Source organism: Oncorhynchus kisutch, linkage group LG15 (assembly GCF_002021735.2).
Source record: "Oncorhynchus kisutch isolate 150728-3 linkage group LG15, Okis_V2, whole genome shotgun sequence".
Taxonomy (NCBI): Eukaryota; Metazoa; Chordata; class Actinopteri; order Salmoniformes; family Salmonidae; genus Oncorhynchus; species Oncorhynchus kisutch.
Genome location: NC_034188.2, coordinates 63,712,222 through 63,737,030, shown reverse-complemented (window position 1 = coordinate 63,737,030; position 24,809 = coordinate 63,712,222). Strand labels below are relative to the sequence as shown.

General features: G+C 41.5%; 2 protein-coding genes across 2 annotated transcripts in view; one reads left to right on the top strand and one right to left on the bottom strand.

The window, feature by feature from the left end:
• Positions 1 to 672: 672 nt before the first annotated feature.
• Positions 673 to 17,763, bottom strand: LOC116353638 (uncharacterized). Its single transcript, XM_031790778.1, has 4 exons — positions 15,245 to 17,763; positions 14,052 to 14,209; positions 8,078 to 8,125; positions 673 to 5,580 (listed from the first exon to the last, which is right to left on the bottom strand). The coding sequence occupies exons 2-4, from the start codon at positions 14,206 to 14,208 to the stop codon at positions 4,766 to 4,768; spliced, it is 1,020 nt and encodes a 339-aa protein (XP_031646638.1). The 5' UTR covers position 14,209; positions 15,245 to 17,763; the 3' UTR covers positions 673 to 4,765.
• The window catches only part of aifm4 (apoptosis inducing factor mitochondria associated 4), a 72,215-nt gene continuing 62,904 nt past the window's right edge, over positions 15,499 to 24,809 (top strand). Inside the window, exons 1-2 of the mRNA XM_020503172.2 lie at positions 15,499 to 15,881; positions 17,817 to 17,934. The gene's annotated coding sequence lies outside the window, so the exon portion shown is untranslated. The remainder of the gene's footprint in view (positions 15,882 to 17,816; positions 17,935 to 24,809) is intronic.

The window sequence follows — 24,809 nt, the reverse complement described above, 5'->3', positions numbered from 1 at the left end:
TTACTGTATATCCATGTATGTACATTACTGTATATCCATGTATGTACATTACTGTATATCCATGTATGTACATTACTGTATATCCATGTATGTACATTACTGTATATCCATGTATGTACATTACTGTATATCCATGTATGTACATTACTGTATATCCATGTATGTACATTACTGTATATCCATGTATGTACATTACTGTATATCTATGTATGTACATTACTGTATATCCATGTATGTACATTACTGTATATCCATGTATGTACATTACTGTATATCCATGTATGTACATTACTGTATATCCATGTATGTACATTACTGTATATCCATGTATGTACATTACTGTATATCCATGTATGTACATTACTGTATATCCATGTATGTACATTACTGTATATCCATGTATGTACATTACTGTATATCCATGTATGTACATTACTGTATATCCATGTATGTACATTACTGTATATCCATGTATGTACATTACTGTATATCTACGTATGTACATTACTGTATATCTACGTATATTCATTACTGTATATCTACGTATGTACATTACTGTATATCTATGTATATTCATTACTGTATATCTATGTATGTAGATTTCAGAGCTGGTGTTTGTCATCGAACTCGATAATCCAGGGTAACACATTCAAAGATACAACACACAGAAGACACGCTTAGTCAATCCTACATTTTATTTGGATAATGTGTACAGCTCTATGCTCTACAGCAAGCCAACACAGTAGTGTGCTAGAGACAGAGGTGGGGGGCGTTCAGCACGGGCCCGTATGACACAACACACCTCATGGTCTTGAGAGGAGGCGGCCTCAGGGTGTCTCACTACATATCTTATGTTGTATGCCTGAGGGAACATATAGAGTGGGGACTTTTTATTGCTTGAAAAGACTGAACATATCAAACAAGAAAAAAACAAATACTTATTAAAATGCACATGTAGTGGACATGACTCGCGATGAGGTGATGGTGAAATCCACTAGTATGAACTAATGTTGTGGATTTACCTCTGTGACCTCTGGCTTCTGTCAGGATTGACCTCTGTGCGCCAATGGCGAGAGAGTTTTTACACTAAAAAACCTTCCTCCCTCAAAATGGAATACATACTCAGCAGGGGAAATTCATGCAAATGTCTCCCTCATCCTCATTTTCTTCCTGCTAGTGAGTAAATGGATAGAGAAACATTTTAGTAAATGTGGAATTGGAAACCAGATAGAAGATAGAAGTGAGGATACCAGGGTGATCTCAAAAGTCATTGCTCGATTCCTTGTGTCTGTTCTCGTTGCCACCTCCCCAAAGGATCAGAAGGAAGCAAGGAGAGCAGAAGGGGAAGATCTGAGTTTTCTATGAAGAATCAACAAAATACTTTTAAGACTCATCCTCTCCTGGTATTCAGAAAGAGGAGAACAAGGCTTGCCTAATAAATCAGACTGATACCAATTCTTGGTATACAGTCTGAAAAAAAGTTTCCTTACAAGCCAGAATGTTCAATACAATTCCATTTGAACTTACTCTATCTGTTATCTGTGAGGTTGGTCCTTCAGAATATCCACAGGAAAGTATTATTTATCCAACTTTTCAGAGCGCCAGTACTGCCGTTGTAATTTCTATCACCTGGCACGACTTTGGTTAGTATGCATGTATCTTGTGCATGTAATTCCGTCTTGTGCACATGCCTTAGGTCACGAGCAAACAAATATTGATTGCCACACACAGAGACCCGCGTTTCGAAGTTGGTTTAATAATGCTTTCCTGTGGATATTTCGTCACAAATTTCGACCCACGGACAATTGGCAGAGTAAATTCAAATATAATTTTCTTCAACATTCATGACAGACAAGGTACGTTTAGTTTTTTTCCTATGTAATTGTGCATGTCTATGCTGCAACGTTACACAGCATAGCCACAGCAGGACTACTCTAAGGCAGAACACCATACAACTGTGTTGGGCCTCTTTGGCTCATCATTGTAGTCATAAGACACTTTTCACCACAATCTGATTCAACAGTATATCAAAGCTGTTTAGCTATTTGATTAAGAATAAAGGGATAGTGTTTTTATTTGTTATTTGTCTGTGATATAATATCACATCAGCGTGTCACTTACACATATCGATGTCCAAAATGTGTAAGATTTGAAGTGTCAGTTTAATCTGTTCTTATTGCTTAGTTGTAGAGTGGAATGTGTCCGTGTGAAAGTAAGGATATTTTTTGGACATAGCTGGCTCTAGCCACAGACCACATCTGTACCGACACCACTATAAGCACAGGTATATCACAAGTACATCATCCAAGGACATGTGCTTTACATGAAAGCTTAACAGTCTAACTTCTAGTTCCCTAAGAAGAACATGTACTCTATAAACATTTTCAACGAGGATTGTCATGTTACTGTCATTTCAATATTGAATGGGGAATGTGTTCTCAGAAGCTGAGGAAATAGTGCACAGTCATGATAAATTGCTTGCTTGCAGGCTAAGGGTTAAGGGCCATTATGGAGGCCTTGACCATGAATCTGGACATTTTTCTACACAGAAAATGAAAGTTGTGCCTATGGGACACAGCCATTTTTTGGGAGGCTTGACAGTAATTGTTGCCAGCAACGGTTTAAGTTCATGGCTTTTCAGTAATGAGGCAGCTCTTCTTACATTGTAAAAAACAACAATGTTAAATGTCTGCACTGAATTCAACCCATCCTCTGTTCTTCAAGGCATTCCATGACAATACCTCCTCCAAATGCCTTACAGACAGATAAATACAGAAAATAACATAATAGTTTTATAACATTCTGTGATATAATAAACATCATATATTAAACAATCAGTTAAATAAGTCCTAAAAAAGATTAAGTTAAAACAATCATAATAAAACATATCCTTCTAATAGCTTTTACAGTATTCCATTTTATATTGATTAATAGGAAATATTTTGTATTAAATAACCCATTGTCAACATTTCCCGTGTGGCTCAGTTGGTAGAGCATGGTGCTGGTAACACCAGGGTTGTGGGTTCAATTCCCACGGGGGACCAGTATGAAAAAGTATGTACTCACTTACTGTAAGTTGCTCTGGCTAAGAGTGTCTACTAAAAAGATTACCTCTGTATTATATTGAGTTATTATCAGATGATATATGTACATTCATATAAGGGTTAAGATATATTACCTACCAAGATAAACAGTTTCAAAATGTAAGAATATCTGATGTTGAATGTAAAATCCACCAATTTTGACAATTAAAAGGAAAAGAGACTAGGTTAAATGTTCAGATCAAGTGACACCACACATCTTCATCTGGTTGGGTGCTATTCTCTCACTACACCACTAGGGTCAGCCAAGTGCAAATCAATGTTGGCTGGTTTCATAGCGTCATGGCTTTCAACAGCTGCTGTCTACAGAGCTTGGAGTCTACCATGTAGATAACCAAAATTACCCCTTTATTTAAGAAAATTAGAATTTTCTCTTCTCAGCTATCTGAGACAAGAGACAAATCTACCAGAAGGCCCTAATAACCACTTTTTGCTTGACTAGTAATAGTGAGATCAAATCAGCCACAGCCTAAGTTCAACCCAAAACAAACAGTAACAAACTGTCACGCCCTGACCTTAGAGCTTTTTATGTCTCTATTTTGGTTTGGTCGGGGTGTGATTTGGGTGGGCATTCTATGTTCCTTTTTCTATGTTTTTGTATTTCTTTGTTTTGGCCGGGTATGGTTCTCAATCAGGGACAGCTGTCTATCGCTGTCTCTGATTGGGAACCATACTTAGGTAGCTTTTTCCCACAGGGTTTTTTTGTGGGTAGTTGTTTTCTGTATAGTTTAGTTTCCTTACAGAACTGAACTTCAAGTGAGAGACACAATATAATTGAAACCTACTAAGGTTTCTAAGGCTACTTAGAAACCTTAGTAAGGCTACTAATTGAAACCTACTAAGATCTGTGTGTGAGGCCAGTGGACTAATGTTACTTTCAATTATTGTATAACATATAGGGTGTGCTGTAGGCCTACCTATTGTATGACCAATGGAATAAAGAAAGATTCAGTGGGATATGACGGTATGACTACACCTCTTGGCCATGTGGGAACTTTTCAAGTGAAGGCCACCGATGCAGATCTGAAATTCAATAGTATTCACAGCAAGGACATACACAGATGCTCAGACACTACCCAACTGTGACTCAGCGTAACAGAGGTCAGAAAATGTTTTCTACAAGGGCAACCCAGGGTTGATTTATGGTTGGCCCTAAAACGACACAGCAGGGTAAGGTAATTGCACAGTAGGCGCTGTGGTCTATGGCAACAGGCCATAGGTTAAACTAACCTCCACACAGGATGTCACACTCGGATAAGGCCCCATAATAACGTTATATAGAGCGACGCCAGTGTAAATGCATTCAACTACATGATTCTACACATTGACGTGAAGTGATTAGTAACAACAACCTCATTGGGTGTTCGTACACCTGGAAGTTTGGGTTAATTCAGGTCATGTCAAAATGTATCATTATAAAAAGTGTTCATCATAGCAATACATCTAAATACCAGTCATTAGAGTTAATAGGATTATAATCAACAATGCTAAATTAATCTCAGTATCAATTCGATAATGGTGCAGGACAATGGGCGATTTACAATATTAATAAAATCAGATAGTCATAGTGATTATGAGGATAGCGATGATGATGATGATGACAATGATTATGATAATAGTGATGATGATGCATTTCTAGGGATGGTCACAGTGGGGCTAGTTATTCAGCCTTGGTTTGAGCAGCCAGCAGGTGACGCTGTGGCCGTGGCTGCCAGTCTGGGAGGAGCTCCGTCCTGGGGCTCCATGGGCCCCTCTCCACCCCCCTCCTCTTCCCCTCTTTCCCCCACCAGAGGATTCTGTCTGTGGGCCAGGGAGTAGGAATGCCTGACCCTGGACCTGTGGTGCCTGCGGTGAGGGTGGAGGAACAGCGCTGGGTCAGGCATGGCGGTGGGCTCTGCAGGGCACGTCACCCTCTCCCTGGGGACACACTCCCTGGCCCTCTCCGCCCGGAGCTGGTGCCCTGACATAGTCCTGCTGCCCCTGCGTTTAGGCTTGACCACAGGGGAGGCTATGGCAGAGCTGGTGTTGGAGGCATTGGAGAAACCGGAGGGCGACTGAGGAGAAAAGGGAGAAAAGATGGCGGTGTCCCACTCGGCTGCTTGGCTGTACTGGGGCCCAGGGGCATTCCCATGATGACGATCCCTATTCTCCCAGTTTTCCCTGAGGGCCTGCTGCCTCTGCTGCAGCCGCTGGTGTTGCAGTTTCTGTCGGGCAGCGTGCAGCTGGAACGAGAGGTAGGCTGCCGCCTCGGTCTGCCTCTGCAGCTCTGTGTTGAGCACCGTGGAGCGTTGGCTGCGGCGCTTCAGCTCATCCAGGAAACGGCGCTCCTTGTCCTTGAGGTTAGCCCGCAGCACACCAACCAGCGCCCCCTTGTGAGTCAGCTCCTTACACAGCTCTCCCAGTGTGCACTGCTGCTTGGCCCGGCGATCTTCGACCTCCAGACAGCGGGCCTCCAGCTGCTCCTCCTCCTCCGCCAGGTCTGAGGACGAACACACGAACACAGAAGCAGAGAAGTGCACACAAATCAAATAGTAAGGACGCATCAGAGATTCACAGACAGATAGCTTACATTCAGACAAAAAAACAAGCCCCAAATGCAGCTACCAGGATTTACATGAAGGACATCTACTACTCATGCCGACATATTGACCCCACAGAGCACTCCTTCTAACCCCACCCCCCAGGACATAGGACCAGAGAACAGAGCACTCCTCCTAACTCCACCCCCCCAGGACATAGGACCAGAGAACAGAGCATAGAACACATGCAGAAAGATAACACACTGCCTGGATATGATACATTCAGTCAAACGGATATGGAATTAGGTCATGTGACCAGCGCTGGCTGCTTTCAATCACCAAGTTGGCCTCAAAGCACATTTGTGGATCATCTGGCAGATAGGAAATGGTATGTGGGTTTAGGGATTGAATGGACAAAGGCAGAAGACTGAGCACATATGGGCAAAGGATTAAAGAGCCACTGAGCAAATCCCTGCCAGTATCCACCACCCAATCTCTACCAGCCGCATCATGGCCACTGGCATGGTGTGACATCTGCTGCCACTTACCCACTATAGAGAGAGTGAAGAGAGTAGACTGGCAGACTGCTCACATGCAGTGGTGGTGTGATGGGAGGGGAAGGAAGGTGATTGTTTTGGAGGGCTGATAGCCGATATAACATTCAATGTAGTAATATACTGATAGTTCCCTCAACCCAATAATACCTACTTTCTCAGCGGACAAAATTGGCTGTGAAAACGTCACTGCATCCAGTTTTAACCGCAAGTCTAAAATCGTTGTACAACATTTGCTGTGCTTTTGGGGCAAAGTCAAAGCTATAGTACTCCATCACAGTGAAATCCTCCAGTAGGAATGGGGGATTAAAAAAAGCCTTAGTCAGTACTAGCTGTAGCTGTACCTTTGGGCTGAGGCTGCCCAGCTCAGACAGCTGGGCCAGGGGAGAGGGATTACACCACAGCCTCTGGTATGCTGGTTGACCCAAGAATTAGGTCAAAGTAAACTAATGGGAAGGGAGAGGAGCAAAAGGTGCTGTGATTAGTTTAAACTTGGATGTGAAATCATTGTAAAATGATCAGTAGGGATTTTCATTAGGCCTATATTAGGATTGCTGCATTTAGTTTAGTATAGGAGGAACCTGATATCCACATAAATAGCCCTTCCTTCCCCTATATCCTTTCTCATCCTCCTCTCTTTCTCTTGTTCTTCTCTTCTCTCATCACTCTTAATCCCTCTCTCTGTACCAGTCTCATCCTGTACCTGTTTCTCCATCCCTCTGTCTTAATCCCTCTCTCTGTACCAGTCTCATCCTGTACCTGTTTCTCCATCCCTCTGTCTTAATCCCTCTCTCTGTACCAGTCTCATCCTGTACCTGTTTCTCCATCCCTCTGTCTTAATTCTTCTCTCGATCCCAATCACTATTTTACAGATTTTTCTTTCTACATCTGTTTTTCCCCTCTCCACTCCTCACCCCCCCCCCCCTCTTCCTCCATCTCTTTCCCCTCCCTCCCTCTCTCTCTGAGTAACCCAGCTTTCTCCTTGGTGTAGTTCTTCCTGGTCTCTGTCTAACTGTCGCCCACTAGATCAGGGTGGTGAGGTCATGCTGCAAATATAGAAAATGCTGTGTAATCTAATCTCCATTTCGTCCTCCTTTTCCTCTCTCTCTCTCTATCTCATTCACTGACCCTCGAACACGTTCTGTACCATTCTTCCCGCTCCCTCCCTTCCTCCCTTGTCCCTCCATCTCCCTGTCTCAGCAAACAGACTGTAATTGTACCCCTCCACCAGGGCACAGAGGAAAATGAGAGAGGAGGAAAAATGGATGGATCAATTTGTGAGGATGGAGGAGAGGGGGCTGTGGTGGTGTGATAGAGCAAAGGACGGCCTGCTCTGGAAAAAGAGGGGGGTCCTGATTAGTTATAATTGGCGGCAGATGGGCATGAACCCCCCAACTCCTCCTTTCTTTCTCTTTCTCTCCACCACCCATTCCCTCCCATCCCCTCTGTCTCTGTAATTATCTACGATATTATCATAATATCCATCTTCTATCTAGACATTCTAATGCAACAAACTACCCATGAATGGAATATTAAGGTGCACACACACAGCCTTTGTCTGATGGTTCATATTCATGAACTGTGGATTGCACTCCGCTGCCAATCTACCCAATTCCAATCCTCCTACACATTTTTTTATCCTGGTAACAGATCAATCCATAAAATGTGATGTTTTATTCATGGAATATGGCCTTTATGGCTGAGGATGAGAGGGGGAAAGGGAGAGAGCATTTGTGGAGGTCGACCACAGGGCTGTCCCTTGGCGGATGGGTAAAGTGAAGGATAATGCCATGAGGGTGGGATGGGATGGGGGGGAGCCAAAGACGACAAACAGTTAGTGTCACAAAGCCAAGCCTGGAGGGAGGGGGGCAGGAAGAGAGAGAAAGAGAGACACAGAACCTACCCAGTTCACTCTTGCCTGGAGGCTTCACATTCAGCTCACATGTCAACTCTGAGAAAACAGAGACAAGAAATGAGACATCAGTGAGACAGAGACATGAATGAATAACGTGTGAGTCATATGAGTAAGTCTAGGAGACATATAGATACATTTCAGGAATTTACAAAAATAATAAAAGGGAATGCTTTCAATCTGATGTGTCTCATTGAAAGACTAAATACTAATGCTGTTCGAATCTAGGGATGAATATTTCCCAACAAATCTACCAAGTTTCAATACCGGGAATAATTCATATTTATCCTGAAAGTGCCCATCATAGCAACGAGAAGTAGGGGTGCTTGAGGGTGCTGTAGCACCCCTGATAAATCATATAAAAATATATACAGTACCAGTCAAAGGTTTGGACACACCTACTCATTTAAGAGTTTTTCTTTATTTTTACTATTTTCTACATTTGAGAATAATAGTGAAGACATCAAAACTATGACGTAACATATGGAATCATGTAGTAACCAAAAAAGTGTTCAACAAGTTCCCACATATGCTGAGCACTTGTTGGCTGCTTTTCCTTCACTCTGCTGTCCAACTCATCCCAAACTATCTCAATTGGTTTGAGGTCGGGTGATTGTGGAGGCCAGGTTATCTGATGTAGCACTCCATCACTCTCATTATTGGCCAAATAGCCCTTACACAGCCTGGAGGTGTGTTGGGTCATTGTCCTGTTGAAAAACAAATGATAGTCCCACTAAGTGCACACCAGATGGAATGGCGTATGCCATGCGAGTTAAGTGTGCCTTGAATTCTAATAAATCCGACAGTGTCACCAGCAATGCACCCCACACCATCACACCTCCTCCTCCATGCTTCACGGTGGGAACAACACATGCGGACATCATCCGCTCATCTACTCTGCGTCTCACCAAGACATGGAACCAAAAATCAAACATTTGGACTCATCAGACCAAAGGACAGATTTCCACCGTTCTAATGTCCATTGCTAGTGTTTCTTGGCTCAAGAAAGTCTCTTCTTATTATTGGTGTCCTTTAGTAGTGGTTTCTTTGCAGCAATTCAACCATGAAGGCCTGATTCACGCAGTCTCCTCTGATCAGTTGATGTTGAGCTGTGTCTGTTACTTGAACTCTCTAAGGCTGGTAACACTAATGAACTTGTCTTCTGCAGCAGAGGAAACTCTGGGACTTCCTTTCCTGTGGCAGTCCTCATGAGAGCCAGTTTCATCATAGCGCTTGATGATTTTTGCGACTGCACTTGAAGAAAAGTTCAAATTTCTAGAAATGTTCTGGATTGAGTGACCTTCATGTCTTTAAAATAATGATGGCTTTCAAATCTCTTTGCTTATTTGAGGTGTTCTTGCCATAATGTGAACTTGGTATTTTACCAAATAGGGCTACCTTGTCACAACACAACTGATTGACTCAAACACATTAAGAAGGAAAGAAATTCCACAAATTAACTTTAACAAGGTACACCTGTTAATTTACAGTTTTTTCCAACTGCTTAAACACAAAATCTTTTCATGTCACACGATTTTTGAAACATCTCACTTAAAGTGCAAAACTACACACCAAATTTCCAAAACCATAAGCTATTTCTCAGCCTTTGACTCAGTTGTCAATTGCATAAAACACTTTTTTCAAAACACTACACACAATTCTCTACCTAAAACACAAGAATCTAACAGGAAGGGATTTGCTTTCCTTTTCCAAACACAACCAATCAAAATGCTACACTTATTCACCACACACACTCCTCACATGTGCAAACATGTGCAAACACTAATAGCTTAACTGATCACTAACCAATCACTGCTTTACTGTAGTATAGGCCTATAAATAGGTCATAGGTCAGATTACCTGTTTTGAACAATGGATGCCAACAATGGACAGAGAGCAAGAGGAGTAGGAGGAAGAGGAAGAGGAAGAAGAGAACGAGGGCAAAGAAGAGAAGGAAGGAGAGCCATCTCTGATGAGATTAGGTCAACACTTGTTGATCATGTGATCAACCACAGTTTGACCATGAGAGAGGCTGGACTGAGGGTCGAGCCCAATTTGAGTCGATTTACAGTGGCGTCCATAATTCGAACCTTCAGAAATGAGAACAAGTATGCAACTATATAATGACTATTTCAGCATTACAGTAATGTATTGTAAAATACGTATGACTGCATAATATTGCATACACATTTGTAACTCTAAGCCATCCATTTACTGCACTGCATTGAATGAGGTTGGTTATCATGCTGTACTACATTTTTTTGTACATTGTTTACAGTTCCTATGCTGAACACATACTGTGTTTGAATTCTGTACAGAGTGGAAAGGCAAAGACATCATGGAGGACGACGACGCTTGTTTACAGATGTACAAGAGACTGCAATTATAAATATGGTTTTGGCCAACAATGCAATTAGGATTCGAGAGATAAGAGAGCATATCTTGAAGAATGACACCATATTTAACAACATCAATGCTGTAAGTCTGTCGACCATACAACGCATCCTCCAACAGCACCGAGTGACGATGAAACAACTTTACAAGGTGCCATTTGAGAGAAACTCTGACAGAGTCAAGAATATGCGACATGACTTTGTAGAGGTATGTATGCAACACTACTTCCAGTACTTCAGACATACCATATTTACTCATCTGTATATCCTTTTATCTGTTACAGAGAGTATTGGAGCTGGATGCCCATGTAATTCGCCATGAATTTATTTATGTGGATGAGGTTGGCTTCAACCTCACCAAAACCAGGCGCCGTGGAAGAAATGTAATAGGACAGAGGGCATTTACCAATGTCCCCGGACAGCGTGGGGGTAATATAACTATGTGTGCTGCCATCACTCAAAACGGGGTCCTCCATCACAATGCCACACTGGGTCCGTACAACACCGGCCATATGCTCACTTTTCTGGATGCAATTTACACAATGCTTGTCCCTGATCCAGATCAGGAGCCTGCTAGATTTGTGGTTTTATGGGACAATGTTAGTTTTCACCGGGCTGTTCTGGTCCAAAACCGGTTTGCCACCCATCCACAATTTGTAGTTTTGTACCTACCCCCATATTCACCTTTTCTAAATCCCATAGAGGAATTCTTCTCAGCCCGGCGCTGGAAAGTGTATGATCGCCAACCCTATGTCCGCATGCCGCTTTTCCAGGCAATGGAGGACGCATGTGGGGACATAGAGGGTGCCTCTGTCCAAGGTTGGATACGCCACGCTAGGAGATACTCCCCTCGATGTTTGGCAAGAGAAAGCGTATCTTGTGATGTGGACGAAGTATTGTGGCCAGACCCAGGCCCAGAGAAGAGATGAAGGGTAGCTTAGCACTGGTGACTGCCTCCCCCCCCTACCAATTCCTGGACTGTCCCCCCGGGACCCCACACACACAATTGTTCTTTACTGTATTCTAAACAATATACTTTCGGTTTACATATGTTTATGGTTTTGTTGTATGCTACTGTATACAACAGTAATGTTTGGCCTAATAAATATTATCTGTTTCTACATTGCATTGGTGTTTACAGTGTACTTGTTACCCCTCTCAGCAGATTACTTTCACTGTAGAACATTGTATTCATGCTGACATGTGTTTATGGCATTTTGAATGCAGTGTTACATTTTGAAGTAGATGTGAGGCATTTTGCATTTTGTGTGTGCAGTTTTGGGAATTGTGTGTAGAGTTTTGAAAAAAAGGAGACAGTTTTGAAAACGTGTGTAAGCAGTTGGAAAAAACTGTAAATGCATTCCAGGTGACTACCTCATTATTTTATTTAACCTTTATTTTTAACTAGGCAAGACAGTTAAGAACACATTCTTATTTACATTGACGGGGCCTACCCCACACGACGCTGGGCCAATTACGTGCCACCCTATGGGACTCCTAATCATGGCAAGTTGTGATACAGCCTGGAATCAAACCTCTAGCTCTGTGCCTTAGACCGCTGTGCCACTCAGGAGACCATTAAAGCTGGTTGAGCGAATGCAAAGAGTTTGCAAAGCTGTCATCAAGGCAATGGGTGGCTACTTTGAAGAATCTCAAATATAAAATATATTTTAATTTGTTGAACACTGTTTTGTTTATTACTTGATTCCATAAGTGTTATTTCATAGTTTTGATGTCTTCTATTATTCTACAATGTAGAAAATAGTAAAAATAAAGAAAAACCCTTTAATGAGTAAGTGTGTCCTAACTTTTGACTGGTACTGTATATATATATTTTAAATTGTGCTCTAGTCCTTTATTACCTTCTGTATGAGCGGAGCAAAATAGTGGTCAACAGAATATTTCCTTAGCCCTCATATGGGCAGCAAGTAGGCTAGGCTATGAGACCGCACAGAGAAGCAGGGGAAATATTCTAGCGGTATTTTGACATGCAGGCAAGAGAGGTGCTTTGATAATGCAACCTATGGATTACAGAATAAAGTTTGGAATTTTCATGCGAGACAGGAGTCAGGATTTTGTGTTCAGTGGGATTGGGACTGGATAGGAAAATAGCCTAGGTTCCTCTCTGAATTGTTAACAGACTTCATATCTGTGACAGAGATGCCTATGTAGTGAAATGTGTATAGGCCTATCTAATGAGTGACTGTTTGAAGATTCACAATGACAGCTCAAAGAGGCACATGTTCATTTATAGTCTTTAGGCCAACTGTAGAGGTTTCCTGTAGGGTTTAACTGCAATCGGGTCGATGTGCAGTCCGGCAGTGTCAATTATGCGTGCGCTTTGAATTTAAGGCGACTTTGTGTGAAGTAAATGTGCTAGGCCATGTGACAACTTCTTTGGATAATGTGCTATTTTAATTTTTGCCAATCTGATGCTGCGCATGTGTAGGGCCTGCATTGGTGCCAACATTGAAGTAAAATGTAATTTCCCAGGTCTTTCATTTTCTTTTCTCAGGAAATGTGAAGTGTTCCCAGGACAGTCCCGGGTTCGCTGTTACCCATGTTAATCCTTAATCATAACTGTAGTGCTGTTGAAGCAGTGAATGTCCAATCTGTTTGTTTGTGTCTAGTCTGTCAATTAGCTTGACTGCAGACAGTTCAGACAGAGATGATTAGGGCCTTGTGTAGACTGGACATACAGTAATGCCATTGAGTTAAACTGATTATGTTTAGCTGGGTGGACTCTAAGCACTTCTCCAGTCAGCACAGACAGATGCCATGCTTGGGTTGCTCTCAAGGACAAAGACTCAAATATACTGTACAGTATTTATATTATGTCCCTGTCTATTCCCTCTCACTCACCAGATGGGCTGAATAGACAGTTTACCTCCCAAAATAAGCACAGTAAATCCTTAACCTATCACCTTCCTTTGCCTGCTCATAAAATCCCATCAATCCCCACAGAGAGAGAGAGAGAGAGAGAGAGAGAGAGAGAGAGAGAGAGAGAGAGAGAGAGAGAGAGAGAGAGAGAGAGAGAGAGAATTAAAGACAGAAAGAGAAAGGAAGGACGAAGGAGGAGGAGGGTGGATAGATGAACCCCAGCATAGAGGATAACTCCAGAGGGGGAGTCAGACCCCCGACTACCAGGAACAGGAAGGTATTATAGTATGTGGTTTCCTTTCATGGAAACCCTGGCTGTAGTGGGGGAGCATTCATTGTGATAAACCTGCTCTTTTCAAGTTAAAGTTAATAGTCCCAAGAAAACAAATTGATTGCGCTGATAGACTAGTACAGTAGGCTACATTGTGTTTGTATCTAAGATTTGATGGCTTTAGCATCTTTGCAGTGTATGAGCCTAGTCTGTCAGTCAAACCACAACACCATGTGGTGATGCCCTTTAACTGAACCTTCTTCGTGTTCTACAGTGAGGTCTGCCTCTGCTTGGCTTGGCAATAACACTGTTGTTGTAAAGAGGGTCACTGTCTACTCCACTAGTCTAATTTGATCTCTGTGTGTTTGCGCGAGTGTGCATACGGTATGTGTGCATGTGTGTGTGTGATGTATAGACTCACCGCTATATCGTTTCTGCAAGGACAGGATCTCCAGGTGTAGGCCATGCAGTAGGGTGAGATGTTCCTGTCTGAGAAACACTGTACTCCTCTCAACACTCTCCATCTGCATGTCCAAGGTGGAGCCTGTAGGTTCCATGATTACACACCTGTCCTGCATCCTGCACAGAGAACAGGGTCAGAGGGCGTTAATATACATTATACCTGCATGTGTACAAGGGTCACTTTCCTGTTACTAATAATGAAAAATAACAAAAGGAAGTATTCCAAATGTATATGTGTGTGTGTCTGTGTGTGTCTGTGTGTGTGTCTGTGTGTGTCTGTGTGTGTGTGTCTGTGTGTGTCTGTATGTGTGTCTGTGTGTGTCTGTGTGTGTGTCTGTGTGTGTGTCTGTGTGTGTGTCTGTGTGTGTCTGTGTGTGTGTCTGTGTGTGTATGTGTGTGTCTGTGTGTGTGTCTGTGTGTGTCTGTGTGTGTGTCTGTGTGTGTCTGTGTGTGTGTCTGTGTGTGTGTCTGTGTGTGTCTGTGTGTGTGTCTGTGTGTGTCTGTATGTGTGTCTGTGTGTGCCTGTGTGTGTGTCTGTGTGTGTCTGTGTGTGTGTCTGTGTGTGTGTCTGTGTGTGTCTGTGTGTGTGTCTGTGTGTGTATGTGTGTGTCTGTGTGTGTGTCTGTGTGTGTCTGTGTGTGTCTGTGTGTGTGTGTCTGTGTGTGTCTGTGTGTGTCTGTGTGTGTGTCTGTGTGTGTCTGTGTGTGTGTCTGTGTGTGTCTGTGTGTGTGTCTGTGTGTGTCTGTGTGTGTAATGATGGGTTATTTACCTTCACTGTAGGTAAATTATTTAATCTTACTTTACAATGCAGTTTAGAATATCACCTGACACATTTTCAGTAAGCATTACAACAAGAGAAACACTGAAGTCTTAATTTATTCTAAGATAAATAAATAAAAACCACAATGATTGATGATGGTTATGTCAGGTAAGATAAAGTGTGTATGAGTGTGTATGAGTCATTGTGGTCATGCGGTAAAAAATGTATTGATCACCCAATAGAGAGATGGAAGAAACCAACGCAATATGCTTGGTAGGTTACAGTATGTTGAAAGACCTAGTACCAGTTAAATTCAATTTTACAGTTGATTCCTACATGCCTACAATACACTCAATAAATGTGGCAATTTTATGAAAATGATCCATGCTTACCGTGCTATTTTAGATAATGTCGAACGGAGTCTCAAAGAATTACGATATGAAATTCATGAGATCTATAAACAAGTCCTTCGATCCATACATGATTGATTTCCAGGAATGTTCCAAAACCATTTAGGATATTCGTCCAATAATTGAGATCAATTCAACATCATTTGCAGGCGATAACGTTGTATCAAGAACGAAAGATGATAGCCTGTACACAGAAAATAAATCAGCGGCGCATCGCATAACGGTCCTGGGAGGCTACAACAGGATACATATGTTTTCATTACAGCTGCACCATCTCGCTGCGTCAGTAACAGTTATTGCCAAAATACTCATAACAAGGTCACCATAGCAAGTAGATTGTAACGTATGGAAACGGAGCAACGATACATTTCGACAGGCGCAGCCTCCCTCTCCTTCATCGTCTGTTGGGTTGAGCTGGTACAGTAGTCTACTGTCGTATGATGAAAACAAGACATCGTGACCGGAACACCCGAGATGATCATACGACTCAAATGCAGCTTATTGAAAGAAGTGGCCGTACCCAACATCGACTTTTGCCAGGATCGATATAACAGTAGTTCGAAGGCAGAGATAGGACAGGATAGTCTTTATTATGAATGTTAAAATGACTGTACTTTTGGTAAGACAATTGTTTGGGTGACACCAAAGCCTGTTTATCCGAGCCAGGGTTCTTACGAAATCATATGGGCTACTTTGAGAATATGCACGGCAAATTACAAGCCTCAATTTCAGCACCATGGACAGGGACATTGTTCTGGACATGCGTCACCCTGAGACAATCTGACATAGGCCAGTCATTTCAGACCTGATGGGGGATGGCAATGTCTTGCTAGGCTTGATGGATAGGCCTAGCTCTTCGCAACATTTGGCACAATAATGAGGCTTAATTGGCCAAGAATTAAGACTGTCAATCATTGATATTCAACCTGGTCTCAGAGCATTTAGTATTATTCTGTATGTTAACCCGGGACCCTCCATTTAGTGTGATACAGTATGTTAGGTTTCGTATGGTATGTATTACTTTTTTGGATGTCCATCACCCATTTTATATTGTACTTCTGACACCAATGTAATGAAACAGAAGGGAGCAGGTCTCGAACCCCCGACCTTCTAGCCCGAGGTCCGGCGCGCTATCGACAGTGCCGCAAAAAAAATCTTATTTTCAATGACGGCCTAGCATGCTTGTGCGGCAGAGTCGATTTCTGAGTTTATAAACCCAAGGTCGTTACACTATGATATGTTACGAATTTCAATGCGTATTATATGTTACGAATTTGCTAAATGTACACCATGTTATGAATTTTCTACATTTATGATATCTTATAAATTCCAGCTAGGTGGCTAAGGTTAGCTAGCTGGCTAACGTTAGCTAAACTAGGTTAGGGTTAAGGTTAGGGTTAAAGTTGATAAGTTAGGTTAAAGGATAAAGGTTAGAGGAAGGGTTAGCTAAAAGGGTTACGGTTAGGGTTAGGGAAGAGTTAGCTAACATGTTAAGTAGTTACAAAGTAGCTAAAAAGGAGTAAGTAGTTGAAAAGTTGCTAATTAGATTCAAACTCGCAACCTTTGTTTGCGTTATACGCCCACCTACCCCGACCAACCACCTTACTTCTGTTTTTGCCTTAAATAACCATCTGTCTTATGTAACCATACCAAACGTAACTTATATCATACTAATTTGAGTGTCTCAGATTTACGTTTACTGTGTTATGTCCAGTCAATGAGATCAGGCTGTGATATTGAGTCACTGGTGCCTCAAAGATGATGGCAAAACATCTGCACCCACTAATGAAATTAATACACAAAATACTTTCAATGTTATGTTTTTTATTTTCATATTAAAATACAAAATATATGTTACTGTAAAGAAACATACATTGGAGTCGTATTAATTACAAACCCTCAATTCAACAAAAAAAAGAAGAAAAAATACAATTATCTTCCTGAACACATTTCCATTTGTTGGTCATATTAATTCTTGCACATTTCCTCAAGGTATGCTATATGTGGTGGCAGGTAGTTTAGGGGTTAGAGCGTTGGACTAGGAACCGAAAGGTTGCTAGATCGAATCCCTGAGCTGACAAGGTAAAAATGTGTCATTCTGCCCTTGAACAGGACAGTTAACCCACTGTTCCTAGGCTGAAAATAAGACTTTGCTTTTAACTGACTTGCCTAATTAAATTTAATATGCAGCTGTAATTTTTAAACTTCCATTCTAGCATACATGACACACATCTTTCTCTACATGTTTTTATTTTTATTTTTAAACATTCAACACCATGGGCCAGAAACGTTTGAATACATTGGCCATGCTGTCAATCCAGCATGACTTCGACCGCGTTCAAAACAATTGGAAAATCGGAACAGAGAGAAATCTCAGAAATCTTCAGTGAGTTCTAGACAACTGGGAACAAGGGAAAAAAATGAGCTCCGACTGGGAAAATATGTTTTGAACGGTCATCCAACTCGGAATTCCAAGTTGAGAACTCAGGGCTCTTTCTAGAGCTCTGACCTGAAGATCACTGACGTCATGATTCAACCTGTTTTTTTTCTCCAGAGTTCACAGTTGTCTTGAAAGCACCATAAATCCAGAGAATGACAGATTTGATGACAAAATTTGCCCACAAGAAGGACGCAGCGCCACCTTCCTGCTCAACTGAGCACATCATAACAAGGTGAGTCCAAAAATGTATTTTATGCTTCTGCATAAATTATGTAGTATGCCAGGAGGATACAGTGGGGAGAAAAAGTATTTGACACACTGCCGATTTTTCAGGTTTTCCCACTTACATAGCATGTAGAGGTCTGTAATTTTTATCATAGGTACACTTCAACTGTGAGAGACGGAATCTAAAACAAAAATCCAGAAAATCACATTGTATGATTTTTAAGTAACTAATTTGTATTTTATTAAATGACATAAGTATTTGATCACCTACCAACCAGTAAGAAGTAGGAAAACCTGCAAAATCGCCAGTGTATCAAATACTTGTTCTCCCCACTGTATGTATACTGTTGCTAAGAAAGCAATACTAAGTGTAAGGTGGGTGGTAAGCTGTTAGTAGCCCATGTGCCGCACCCTAATAATTTGGTCCCTTTCCCCCTCGTAACTTAGCCTACTGTTCTGACTTGGTGGTGCACATATAGCCTAAAGCCTGTTTTAGAGAAATGTCATCATCGAATATTGTAAGAGCTTTCATTGTCTGCTTATATGCCCCCTTTATTTATCCTACGGTTCTGACTTCATGAACAGGGAGAATACTGTAAGAATGACCCATGTTCTGAATTCTGTCGCTGTACATTTCAAAAGTGCTGAACAAATAATAGAATGGATAGGTTTCCCGTCCAAGGGACAATTGTAAATCATGCAGCGCCTTGTGTCATGATCGCAGATTTTAGAGAAACAACAAATGTCGGGACATATAAGTGTCTTATACCGGCTGAAAGCTTAAATTCTTGTTAATATAACTGCATGGTCCAATTTACAGTAGCTATTACTGCCATGCTATTGTTTGAGGATTGCTCCTAACAACAAAACACTTTTTTCACTGCGATAGGTTTGATAAATTCACCTCTGAAGATGAAATGTGTACTTATATTCTGAAATCTTGCTCTGATTTATCATCCAAAGGGTCCCAGAAATAACATGAAGTATCGTTTTGTTAGATAAAATCCTTTTTCATACCCTAAAAAGGTCCATATAGCATGCACGATCGATTTTGTATTTCCACTCGTTCAATTTGCAAAGAAAGGAATCTGTGAAAATCTAACTCTAAACGTTGTTTCAACCAGTCAAATCACTTTCGTATGTATTCCTCAGAGATCATAGAACGTAACCAGACTTCACTATATCAATAGGGGTGTAGTATATCCTATAGGACACCAAATTTGGTCAGTAAGCAACACCTTCATGGCACGTCGATGACAAGGGCGGTCTTCACTTGATTGACTTGAACTTTGTCAAATAAGCACCAATTGGGGTCAAACAAAGCTAGCTAGATAGCCAATGAGCTGGGCTTTACGGGAGTATCTGGAAACCCTGTATCCGTCTCAAAATGTAGCTGCCAACATTGCGACAGCATGCCTTTTCCTTTTGGCCCAAAAATTATACGATTATTCAGAGTTATGAAGTTATGAAAACTGGTTGTTTTGCAAATGTTTAACTTATATGGTTACTAATACTGGGAAAGCTAAATCAGAGTCCAAGTATACAGATTTGACGATATTCTTGCAGAAACATTTCATATGAATGCAAATGTCTCCTTCACAATTTGCCCAAATGTGCCTGGGTGACTTCACACTAAATGACATATAGTTCGCTCATACTTCAAGTTATCCATCTGAAACTTTGCACATACACTGCTGCCATCGTGTGGACACCATCAGAATTACAACCAGAGTGATGGCTGGAACTGGGACCTTTCTCTTGCATTTCAAAGATGGTGATAGAAAAAAAACGTTTTTTGTTTTTCTTTGTATTTTCTTCTACCAGGTCTATTGTTTTATATTCTCCTACATTCAATTCAGATTTCCACAAACTTCCAAGTGTGGCCTTCCAAATGGTACCAATAACATGCATATCCTTGCTTTAGGGCCTGAGCTACAGGCAGTTAGATTTGGGTATGTCATTTAGGCGAAAATTGAAAAAAAGGGGTCTATCCCTAAGAAGATTATGTTGACTACGTCCGTTCTAGCTCTCTCATTGTCTTAATCAAAATTAGGTATGGCCTCCTATCCGCCCGTCGTCCCCTTATGCCATTGTTTGTACATCTCAATTGTCAGTAGAAACCCCCTTTGTTTAAGCAAGTCAGCAATATCAGCTATGGTTTTTTTAAAGGCGGTAAATGAGGATGAATGAACTGTTTCGCTGCCCGACAAGGCTCCGCTGATACCCAGGTGTAACAGTGGTAAGGATTCACTCCATGTTGCCGAAAAGAAAGCTCTGCTGTTGGGACAGCTTTATGTAGGCCCTAACAGTTTGTGGGCACCGTTTATCACTGTTATCGTACAATTCATGTTTGCCCCACCAAGATTTACATGCAAAAAATCATCACTGTAGCCTAATCATGCCAAAATATCAAAACATTATTAAAAAATGTAATTCACTGACAGAAAGATAGCTAATGAAACACTACCCTCCTGAGCAGGCAAATTGACATATATGGTAGCTGGCTAGGCTCGTTAAACTGTAACATTGGCTTGCTTTCAATAAATTGGCTAAATGGTCAACGGAGTTAGCTCTTCATACGATCGAGACAATTCCTATTGCACGCTGCATAATTCAAGTGCACTCAAAAACAGATATGTATTTATATTAAGTACATTGTTCCTTAATAAAGTATTTATGAGCAAAGGAGGACAAAAAAGTCAAGTGCGAGTGTTAGTTCCGGAGGCGGGGGATTATTTAAGACAGATACACTTTGAAAAGGTAGTTTCAGATGTTTTCAGAACATAGGTAGGGACTGCTGGCCTAGCTTCATAGGGAAGCTGTTTCCACCATTGGCGTGCCAAGACAGAGACGAGCTTGGACTGGGCTGAGCGGGAGGGCCAAGAGACCAGAGGTGGCAAAACGGAGTGCTCGGGTTGAGGAGTAGGGTTTGAGCATAGCCTGAAGGTAGGGAGGGGCAGTTCTTCTTGCTACTCTGAAGGCAAGTACCATAGTCTTGTAGGGGAGGGGTATGTATGGGAGTTCTGATTGGTTCCAAGTTTAGCAGTTTGGCAAATTTGCGTGAGCAGAGTGATGAAATATATTTATTTGAAAATGTGCAAGAATTGAAGATGCTAACACATTTTTTGGTCATAAGAATGTTTTACTGTCATATACAAAAAATCAGCGCCTCCCTCGAAGGGGATCGACCAACTTCGCGTTTTTCGGCTTCGGCCCACCACTTACGCAACACTGTTAGGATTGTCACAACCTCCATTACCAAAGTTACACCATGTGGTTACAAAAGACTACAACAATATACAGACACTTACCAACCAACTTGGCCACAATGGTACTTTACATTTATAATGGCAAAAAGCAATAACAGTATGTCGTATCATTACAAAACAGGACACATGATCCGCAATATAAAGTTCACAAGTTAATGCAAGTACTTCAGATATCACCACCACAATCTGTTAATCTGCTCGAAAAGAAACAAATATAGTACATACATACAGTGCCTTGCGAAAGTATTCGGCCCCCTTGAACTTTGCGACCTTTTGCCACATGTCAGGCTTCAAACATAAAGATATAAAACTGTATTTTTTTTGTGAAGAATCAACAACAAGTGGGACACAATCATGAAGTGGAACGACATTTATTGGATATTTCAAACTTTTTTAACAAATCAGAAACTGAAGAATTGGGCGTGCAAAATTATTCAGCCCCCTTGAGTTAATACTTTGTAGCGCCACCTTTTGCTGCGATTACTGCTGTAAGTCGCTTGGGGTATGTCTCTATCAGTTTTGCACATCGAGAGACTGAATTTTTTTCCCATTCCTCCTTGCAAAACAGCTTGAGCTCAGTGAGGTTGGATGGAGAGCATTTGTGAACAGCAGTTTTCAGTTCTTTCCACAGATTCTCGATTGGATTCAGGTCTGGACTTTGACTTGGCCATTCTAACACCTGGATATGTTTATTTTTGAACCATTCCATTGTAGATTTTGCTTTATGTTTTGGATCATTGTCTTGTTGGAAGACAAATCTCCGTCCCAGTCTTTTGCAGACTCCATCAGGTTTTCTTCCAGAATGGTCCTGTATTTGGCTCCATCCATCTTCCCATCAATTTTAACCATCTTCCCTGTCCCTGCTGAAGAAAAGCAGGCCCAAACCATGATGCTGCCACCACCATGTTTGACAGTGGGGATGGTGTGTTCAGGGTGATGAGCTGTGTTGCTTTTACGCCAAACATAACGTATTGCATTGTTGCCAAAAAGTTCAATTTTGGTTTCATCTGACCAGAGCACCTTCTTCCACATGTTTGGTGTGTCTCCCAGGTGGCTTGTGGCAAACTTTAAACAACACGTTTTATGGATATCTTTAAGAAATGGCTTTCTTCTTGCCACTCTTCCATAAAGGCCAGATTTGTGCAATATACGACTGATTGTTGTCCTATGGACAGAGTCTCCCACCTCAGCTGTAGATCTCTGCAGTTCATCCAGAGTGATCATGGGCCTCTTGGCTGCATCTCTGATCAGTCTTCTCCTTGTATGAGCTGAAAGTTTAGAGGGACGGCCAGGTCTTGGTAGATTTGCAGTGGTCTGATACTCCTTCCATTTCAATATTATCGCTTGCACAGTGCTCCTTGGGATGTTTAAAGCTTGGGAAATCTTTTTGTATCCAAATCCGGCTTTAAACTTCTTCACAACAGTATCTCGGACCTGCCTAGTGTGTTCCTTGTTCTTCATGATGCTCTCTGCGCTTTTAACGGGCCTCTGAGACTATCACAGTGCAGGTGCATTTATACGGAGACTTGATTACACACAGGTGGATTGTATTTATCATCATTAGTCATTTAGGTCAACATTGGATCATTCAGAGATCCTCACTAAACTTCTGGAGAGAGTTTGCTGCACTGAAAGTAAAGGGGCTGAATAATTTTGCACGCCCAATTTTTCAGTTTTTGATTTGTTAAAAAAGTTTGAAATATCCAATAAATGTCGTTCCACTTCATGATTGTGTCCCACTTGTTGTTGACTCTTCACAAAATAATACAGTTTTATATCTTTATGTTTGAAGCCTGAAATGTGGCAAAAGGTCGCAAAGTTCGAGGGGGCCGAATACTTTCGCAAGGCACTGTACATGTTGTAAACTAGTGAAGTTCATTCAGGAGTCTTATCGCAATAAAGGCAACTTCTGAATGGAAACAAATCATGGCTGTTTTTGTAGAATAGTCTTCAGCCGTTCATTGACTGTCTGATGTTTGGGAGGTCTATTCAAGCAGCTGAAACAAGCTTTGCTAATGAGCTTCATATCAAACATCATTAGTGTCTTTTCATTGTTGATAGTGGTACAGTATAGCAGTGTGTTGCCATTGGTAGGGTCATCTAATTTTGCATCTATTCTAATCATAGTATTCCATGAAGAATTGGTCAAGTAGAATTACTGCTTGGCTGGAACCAGCTCTTGCTGGGTAAGACTGCCTACCCCTGCAATAGTGGATGTGTTTGGTCAGAGAGCAAAAGAATCAACAGGCAAATAAGAATAAGCTCTCTTTTCAAAAGACCCTCATGGATGTTCTAGACTCAGGGAAACAGAAAGAACCCCTCACTGGTTATAGAAACACCACAATGCCCAACAGTTTATACACCACATACTGTAGATACCACTATCAATCCATATATCTCCAATATAGCCAACAATTATTCTAAAGGGATATACAATATTATTCAAACTGTGTTCATTAACCATATTTATAATTTTATTCATCCTTGATAATTAAATCCACAACTTTTTTTTAAATACAAATAAATTACAAATATACAAAAATAAAAATATTAAATAAAAAGTGGAGCAAAACATAGAAATACATCTTGTTAGAAAATCTTCAGCTCAATATTACCGATGGTCTGTAATGTTATGATGATACTAGATAGAGGTTGCCCTTTTAGGCACAGATCTAGGATATGGGACAGGTAGCTGATATTGGATCTGTGCCTAAATGGGCAACTTCTACCAAGAACAGGGATGGGCAACTCCAGTCTTCGAGGGCCGGAGTGGTGTCACACCTTTTCCCGATCCCTACCAAACACAGCTGATTAAACAAATGGCATTCTGAACTGAAGATCATGATTAGTTGATTACTGCAGTCAGGCATGTTAGCTGGGGAAAAAAGTGTGGTACCGACCAGGCTCCCGAGGACTGGAGTTTCCCATCCCTGCTCTAGGTAGAAGTTGCACTTTTAGGCACAGATCCAGAATCAGTTCACCTATCTCATATCCTTCCTCTATGGAGTGTTCTGCCTCCTTCAGGCCAACTCTGTAATGACACTTCAATGACCACCAACCATGTCAGTCATCAGATACCAGTCTAACGGCCTGTATGTCATTAGTGATGTCATTAGCTGTTGTGTATGGGAAGAGCTGGCTCTCTCGGTTGTCATGGTGACTGCGTGGACCTAGTATTGAGAGGTACACTCGACTTAATGGGCAAGTTCCAAATGGACTAACATAGCAGCCGTTGCCTGTGTGCCTGTGTGTGAGGGAGAGAAAGCAAACATGGCTGCTGTTTCTTAGGGAAATGTTGTTTTAGTTTAATTTCCACAAAATTCAACTCGAAATCGATCTGAAGTCAACCTTGTTGTTTGGTTAAAAACCCGATTAGCGAGTATGTGAAACAGTTTTGAGAAATATCCCCACGCCTCTTTTTTGTTGGTTTTATTTTTGGTGCTTTTTACTCATTTTCTCCCCAAATTTGTGATATCCAATTGCTAGTTACAGTCTTCTCCCATCGCTGTAACTCCTGTACGGACTCGGCAGAGGCGAAGGTTGAGAGCAATGCATCCTCCGAAACACGAGGATGCACTGCACTGCTTCTTGACACACTGCTCACTTAACCCAG

Excerpts from the sequence above, each read along its gene's own strand:
- LOC116353638 (XM_031790778.1), bottom strand. The coding sequence starts at position 14,208 with ATGCAGGACAGGTGTGTAATCATGGAACCTACAGGCTCCACCTTGGAC. Across the intron at positions 8,126-14,051 it reads CTTGCAGAAACGATATAGCG|AGTTGACATGTGAGCTGAAT; the intron begins GTGAGTCTATAC and ends CTGTTTTCTCAG. Across the intron at positions 5,581-8,077 it reads TCCAGGCAAGAGTGAACTGG|ACCTGGCGGAGGAGGAGGAG; the intron begins GTAGGTTCTGTG and ends GTTCGTCCTCAG.